This window comes from Perca flavescens, chromosome 1, assembly GCF_004354835.1.
Source record: "Perca flavescens isolate YP-PL-M2 chromosome 1, PFLA_1.0, whole genome shotgun sequence".
NCBI classification, from domain to species: Eukaryota; Metazoa; Chordata; class Actinopteri; order Perciformes; family Percidae; genus Perca; species Perca flavescens.
Genome location: NC_041331.1, coordinates 22,871,040 through 22,878,539, shown reverse-complemented (window position 1 = coordinate 22,878,539; position 7,500 = coordinate 22,871,040). Strand labels below are relative to the sequence as shown.

Below are 7,500 nucleotides of genomic sequence, written 5' to 3'. Positions count from 1 at the left end.
TGGTGTTACAGTCCTCTTCAGTGAAATACAGACACACTTTTACACCGTTTAGCTGTCAGCATTTTAACCGTGTTTACTTTTTGTTTTTGTGTTTTTTTTTAACAATGACAAGCCGGAAAGGAAAACAAGCCAAAATGAAATAGGAGTAACAAGGCTATTTTTAAAATGTAAGGAGTAGAAAGTACAGATAATTGCGTGAAAATGTAAGGAGTAGAAGTAAAAAGTCTGCTGTAAAAACATGACACCTCTGTTTGAAGCTGTATATGTGAGACTGAGAAGCGCAAAGTTAGCTTTCTAACCTACAAATCCTGCTTCATGGGACAGGCCAGACCCTGCTATCATCAGCTGAGAAACAAATGTAAATATGAAATACCGGGAAAAAAATTATATTTAAGTACAGTATATATAAAACTGACTGAGTTTGTTTTATAGCAGCCTGTCACCCACAAACAAGAAACGGAGAGAAATTGTGTTCCATCACTTCCTTCCATTGTGTTTCTTCCGACAATAAAATGTACCTGTAAGCCCTGTGTGAGTTTCAGCTTGCACAGAGAAAACAAAAGCAGGAGTTTTTAACACATCATAGAATGGTGTTGTCTCTTCTCTGAGTAAAAACTAAGAAACCGATCCGCATTTTACACAATCAAGGAATACGTTTAAGTGGACTATAATATCGGTACCTCCTGTTTACATGCTTCAAGGGAAAATCAGGCATCTTTAGTGACTGTAAACAAATCCATTACACAGTGTTCGATTTACTCCAACAGTAAACTTGCTGTGGACACCAGGGTGTAGTGTCTATATGTCTCCACGGGATGGCAGTAGAGACTAGCTATGTTGGCAGTGAGCTTCCTAGAGTTTGAGGCAAAACGCCTGACAGTGAGATATCGTGTATAAGATATCTTATTCCTTATCTGTGCAAAAACTATGCTAAATAAAAGTTGTATTTTAGAGCCAGTGTAGAATATATGTGTTTTGTGCTCCAGCTCAGGTCTGTCTAATGGGCCCAATCCAAATCTGCTCACCATTCCCAAGCAGAGATCTTCCTCTGTTACCCTCACCTATCATGCTGGGTCCAGGAGAGCAGGTGAGACTTAACCATACAACTTCCCAAAGACACTACATGTGGATTAATTGCTCATGTTTTGACTGAATCTCGTGCCTCTCTCCCTTTTCCTGTTCTCCCTTTGTCCTCTCCAGGCGCATCGCCGAGCCTGAGTCCACTCACCTCACCAAGCCACAGTCCTCTCGCAGTAGGTGCAGGTTCTTCGTCGTCTCTCGTCACTCGATCGCCTGTGGAGTTCCCAGACACAGCTGACTTCCTGACAAAGCCAAGTGTCAATCTGAACCTGCACAAGCCCTTGGGCTACACCCTCAGCTCACCTGATTTCCAGCAGGCCTTCCGTAGCTCCACCTTCCCTCCTCACCTGTGCACCAGGTGAGACCTGCAGTAATAAAGTGGCATGTTACTGTGTCTGTTATGTTAGTGCTTCTAACAAAAAGATGTGCCGCAATTGGCCATTGCTGTGATTCTGTGTCCTTTTCTAGCTGTGGTCGTCAGATCCTCAAGGGCGTTTCCGGCGGAGATACAGGGGAATCCTATCAACCATTTGCCAGTGAGGCTCAACGCAGGCGCTCAGGTACATACAATTCAATTTAATGCACATTGATGTGGTGGCAGACAGCCTTGACCAGTGCTACGGTGTTGGAGATTATAAGAGTAACGCTTCTGTAAGCAGTTTAGGGGGTTAACGCTGCCCTCTGCTGGACTCCAAATATAATGCAAGTTCATGCACACAAATGCAGACAGAGGTGTGCACACGCACGAAAGAATGAGCATTTCACATTGTATGGTTGAATAGCTAGACCTACACATTGAAAATAAGCCTTGTTTTCTCAGTAGTTATCTACAATCACTATTAACCATCTTGACCGCATTAGCCACTGTGTGTGTGTGTGTGTGTGTGTGTGTGTGTGTGTGTGTGTGTGTGTGTGTGTGTGTGTGTGTGTGTGTGTGTGTGTGTGTGTGTGTGTGTGTGTGTGTGTGTGTGTGTGTGTGTGTGTGTGTGTGTGTGTGTGTGTGTGTGTGTGTGTGTGTGTGTGTGTGTGTGTGTGTGTGTGTGTGTGTGGGGGCTTTCCATTCACTGTGCTCTGTGTATGCAGCGGCTGAAGAGTTCCCAGGAGAGCCTCTGATCAGGGAGGAGAGCGTGGAGGCAGACGTGTCTGGGGATGGGAGTCCACGCGTTGCAGGGAACCAGGGGCAGGCGGAGGAGGAGAAGCAGAAGAGCTCGAGCATAGACCAACAGACTCAGGAATCAGAGGTTTGTGATTACAGGGCTTCTAGTTCCAATCCGATTGTTTACTGAAGTAAGTAAGTAAGTAAGTAAAATGTATTTGTATAGCACATTTCACAGATAAAAATCACAAAGTGCTTCACAACAAAGGGATGGATACACAACATTTATACATTACAGTACATAAACGAAATAAGCAGAAAACCACATAAAACCGGCATAACCACACTATAGTCTAGTTGAACGCCTCTTTGAAAAGAAGAGTTTTCAACTCAGTTTTAAAATTTGTAACTGAGTCCAAACAATGTACGGAAGGAGGCAATGCGTTCCACAGCCTAGGTGCCACCGCTTGAAACAAACGGTCCCCTCTAGTTTTAAAATGTGTACAGGGGGCAACTAAAAATCTCTGACCTGTAGATCTCAGACTACGTGAGGACGTACGCAGCTGTATAAGGTCAGAGATGTATGGGGGCGCCTGACCTTGTAAGGCTCTAAAAATTAGAACCAACATTTTTAAGTGTATTCTAAATTTCACTGGTAACCAATGAAGTGAAGCTAAAACCGGAGTGATGTGTGCCCTTTTTCTAGTGTGGGTTAAGAGCCTAGCAGTGGAATTTTGGACCGTCTGGAGGCGATAAAGATCTTTCTTATCAAGACAAGTAAAAAGACTGTTGCAATAGTCTAAAGGAGACGAAATAAATGCATGAATAATCATCTCCAATTCAGCCTTTGACACCAAGGCTCTTATCTTAGAAATGTTCCTTAATTGAAAGAAACCGTTTTTAATAAGTTGCTTTGAGTGTTTATCCAGAGACATGGCAGCATCAAAAACAACACCTAAGCTCCTGAGACTTGTGAAGCACAGCACATGGAACAATTACTCCATTTGTCATGTTGTTTGTAGTTTTCCTTCCCATAAGTATCAGCCATAGTTGTGTTTCAGACAGTTAGCTCATACTTAGTACGTAGACTTGCTTACAATGATTTAAGTATATATGGATTCAGTTTTTTTTTTGTTCAGAACATTATGTGTCAATGAAAAAAGTACTTGTGCTAATCTCTACAACATTTTGCGTTGCTCAGGGTGAGCAGGAGTTCAAAGTAGATCCTATGCTGGAGGACCATGAGGCTCTCATGGAGAGGATGAACACCTGGAACTTCCAGATCTTTGACCTGGTGGACCGAACAGGAGGGAAGAGCGGAAGGATACTCAGCTATGTTAGTAAAACAAGCACAGACCTGTCACCTCCTGTAGCTGTAGTAGTATGTGTTTTTAATTGGCCGGCCTGTCCACTCCTAATAAAGAAAAGCAAACCGTTCCATGAAGTTGGATACAATCATCATTGCAGTCTGCTAGCAGGACTTTTAGCCTTTTAGTTTACATTTACATATGCAACACTTCAATTATAATTTATACAAATTTCAGGGAGTTCAAATGACTTTTTTAGCTTAAAAAATCCATGCAGCAGCCAGTGAAATTCTTCTGTGATAATGAAAGTTATGTTTAATGTTCTACTGAGTATCAGTGAGGGTGCTGGTTATCTTATGTTCCGATTGCTGTTTCAGTAAAGCTGGCTTGTTTTTCCACAGGTGACATACACCCTTTTCCAGGATACATGTCTGTTTGAAATTTTCAAGATCCCTGTGAGGGAGTTCATGTCATACTTCTGTGCTCTGGAAAGTGGCTACAGGGACATTCCCTGTAAGTATCACACTGTGAAGTGTTCAAGAAATTCAAAGACTCATATTTGGGGTTTGTTTGATGTGTTATTCCAGGATGTTCATATGTATTATTGCCATTGTGTGGCAAAGCTAAGAGGCAGTGTTAGTAATCCATAAATTATGTATTTTTTCAATTGTGTGCTGGTGTACTGTACATGGTAAAATAGATTTATTTTAAATTTGAACTATTATGGTTACAGATCACAACAGGGTCCATGCTACTGATGTGCTCCATGCTGTCTGGTACCTGACCACTCGACCAATTCCCGGGTTCCAGCAGATTCATAGTGAGCATGTGACAGGAAGTGACACAGGTAGGGCTCATAATCTCAGTGGTCAAAGATTGTTGAAACACGGGTTATAATGCAGACACATAGCTGCACAACAATCATTATTGGCCAAATGCATAATCGCGTTATGTGATCTCTGATGTGTCAGATGTTAACCAGTGTCCAACATTTTGAGTTGTTTGAGGGGCGTTCATCATTTAGTCTTGCATAAAAGCTTGCACACAGTAACCATTCTAAATGGACAACTCTGATCTCATGAATAAATAAAAACATTCTGAATGTGTCCTGCATTTAATCAGTTAAAGACATTTTGGTCTACCAATCCTAATGAGCATCTTGTGGGAGAATTCATATTATTAGGTGGGTGAATGCGCATTGATAAGGAGTTATGTCTGCAAAGTTAAACCACAGAAACAACCTATCCCCTTAAAACAATTAGTCTCTAGTTGTCCTCTAGACAGAATACGTACTGTATAGGTGTGAAACCTTTTAGATGTCTCAGGTCGAGCCATTTTTACAAAATAATCTTACAAAGAAATGTCCGATTAGGTCACCAAATAAAGAGAAAAATGTTAGTGTGCAGACTCTTCCTCTCTATTTCGCCACCCTGACTGATGGCTTTTAGAAGTTTCTTCTTATATTGGGTGTGGCCTTTACTCTACCACATCATACTCTACTTAATCTACTCTGCTAATTTATTTATTTATTTTTATCTACTCTGCTAATGATTTTAGCTCCATTAGAAAATACCTGAGGCTTATTCACTGACGTCGAACACTGAGGCTGCCAAAACAGCTGTCATTTGATAAGCGCGGACCGAGAGAAGGGGATGAGAAAAAAGCCACAATTCTAACCGGATTTTACAATGGCAGTGTAGATCTACACTTTTTTTTTTTTTTTTTTTTCTTTCATCACTGTGACATTCATTGACAGCTATCTTGTCTGTTGTCATGTTCCAGATTCAGATAGTGGGATCTCTCCAGGCAGAATATCCTACGCCTCCTCCAAAAGCTCCTCAATTTCAGATGACAGCTATGGCTGCCTGGCCTGGAACATACCTGCCCTGGAGCTCATGGCTCTTTATGTAGCAGCTGCAATGCACGACTATGACCATCCCGGTCGCACAAATGCCTTTCTAGTAGCCACTAATGCACCTCAGGTAATTTCAGATAAAATAGGCATTTATTGTTACTTGAAGGTGTTGTAGATTGAATTGACAAACTAACTGTATCTCACTGGGACACATAAACACACTTGTGTTTACAGATACAAAAGATCGCATCTTCAAACTATGGGTTTATGCAAAATGACATTTCACCACAACTGTATATACTTACACGAGCAACTGCCAGTCAGCATACAGTATATACCTAGTAAGTTGATGACACCACGAACATTGGTCCTGTACTTGTGTACATCGGGACAATCCTGGACTTGATGTCTGGCACACAGTGTTAGATGTCATCGTAGCTTTTTTTTTTCAAACTTGCGTCCTTCCTGCTAAAATGAACTACATGAGTTTTTACGTCTTTTATTTGTAAATCTTCTCAAACTTGGTGACCAATTTGCTTGTTAGCACCGGAGCACTGTGCTTTTTAAACGTTTCTGTTATACCTGTACATTACAGTACATGTGTGTATGTGCACTATTATCACAGTTGTTCAAGCTTTACAAAGAAATACACAATATCCTCCATGGATAATCATCAAACGATATAACATTTTGGATCTTGCATTTGCTGCAGTATCAGCATTTATCCCTTTGTCCGTACTTTCCTAAGTTAACCACTCCGTGGCGGGGGGGGTGGAGGGGGGACACGGACATTATACGCAACAGGTTTGCAACTTGTTGAATTTGCGGAACTAAAAACATTCTTGAAATTATGTTTTGTCCTCATGCATTATAAGTATCCTACAGAAACCCTGTGTTTCCAGTTTTACAGTTAATCTTTAACTTCAAAGTCAACATTTTCCTTAGATGACCTTTCCGTACATACTATATAACGCAAAACCAAGCTATGCATAGTATCATTTCAAAGTAGCCTTTTTCGATGCAAGGTTTATAGATATAAGAAAGGCGATCATTATGTGATGTCCCAAGATAAATTATAAATAAAATTTATAATTATTATTAAATTATCTCTCCAAACTGTGTCTCAAGGAGAGAGCGTATATAATTAACTCCACACCACATGGCCATTTGTGCTCTCTCTCCCTGTCATGTAAATGAGGGGTTAAAAGGTTAACTGCATGTCCCAGTTTAAATATTGTATTTTCTCAACATGGCCAGTGATAGCACCCCCACTGTCTGTCTTTTTTTCTTTTTTTAAGTCCCAGGAAAGTGGGTTACAAGAAAGGAGAGGGAACCCTGAACCCAACCTATTGATTGTCTGTTAAAAGTTATTGATTGTCTGTTAAAAGTATCTTGTAAGCCTTTTGTGTTGTCTATCGTCCCTGTAACCGCTTTTAACCTGCTTCTCCCCACAGCTATACTTGCCCTTTTGAGCCAGTTACATTTCTACATTCATAACCAAATACCCTCATGTCCTTTTTTATCTCATTTACTGAGTGCTATTTTTAAAGTCAATACAAATTGGGTTACACATACGCAGACATATTATGTAAGCAAACGTATTATTGACATTTAAAAGGAAATTGTAGGAATCTTCTTGGCGTGCCATCTTTCCCCTCTCTCACCGCTTTGCTTTTCCCTCCTGTGCGGCGCAGGCGGTACTGTACAATGACAGGTCGGTGCTGGAGAACCACCATGCTGCGTCTGCCTGGAGCCTCTATCTCTCCCGGCCCGAGTTCAACTTCCTGGTCAACCTGGATCACGTGGAGTTCAAGCGTTTTCGCTTCCTCGTCATCGAGGCTATACTGGCCACAGACCTCAAGAAGCACTTTGACTTCCTGGCTGAGTTCAATGCCAAGGTCTGAGATGAAGAAATCTGAGTTGTATGATCAGAATAGATCATTATCTATTTATTGATCCTTTAATTTCTGGCAAAATATTGATTGAAACATTAGGAGGATGGTACGTTAAAGTTTAGTTGAGCAGTTTGCAGAATAATGGATGCAGGAAAAATCGTTTGTCCTGTTGTAATAAGGCATCCATCTTTGTTTGTTTGCTTGTTTGTTAACAGGTGAATGATGTAAACAGTCCAGGAATTGATTGGACCAATGAGAACGACAGGC

At 41.0% G+C, this 7,500-nt stretch overlaps 1 protein-coding gene across 1 annotated transcript in view; it reads left to right on the top strand.

The window, feature by feature from the left end:
* The window catches only part of pde3b (phosphodiesterase 3B), a 52,224-nt gene that overhangs the window by 42,913 nt on the left and 1,811 nt on the right, over window positions 1-7,500 (top strand). The window contains exons 5-14 of the mRNA XM_028584163.1: window positions 987-1,087; window positions 1,201-1,438; window positions 1,549-1,640; window positions 2,164-2,321; window positions 3,378-3,512; window positions 3,885-3,996; window positions 4,217-4,330; window positions 5,266-5,465; window positions 7,033-7,236; window positions 7,449-7,500. The exon at window positions 7,449-7,500 is cut by the window's right edge and continues 110 nt beyond it. Of these exons, the coding sequence (XP_028439964.1) occupies window positions 987-1,087; window positions 1,201-1,438; window positions 1,549-1,640; window positions 2,164-2,321; window positions 3,378-3,512; window positions 3,885-3,996; window positions 4,217-4,330; window positions 5,266-5,465; window positions 7,033-7,236; window positions 7,449-7,500 (1,406 nt within the window). The remainder of the gene's footprint in view (window positions 1-986; window positions 1,088-1,200; window positions 1,439-1,548; window positions 1,641-2,163; window positions 2,322-3,377; window positions 3,513-3,884; window positions 3,997-4,216; window positions 4,331-5,265; window positions 5,466-7,032; window positions 7,237-7,448) is intronic.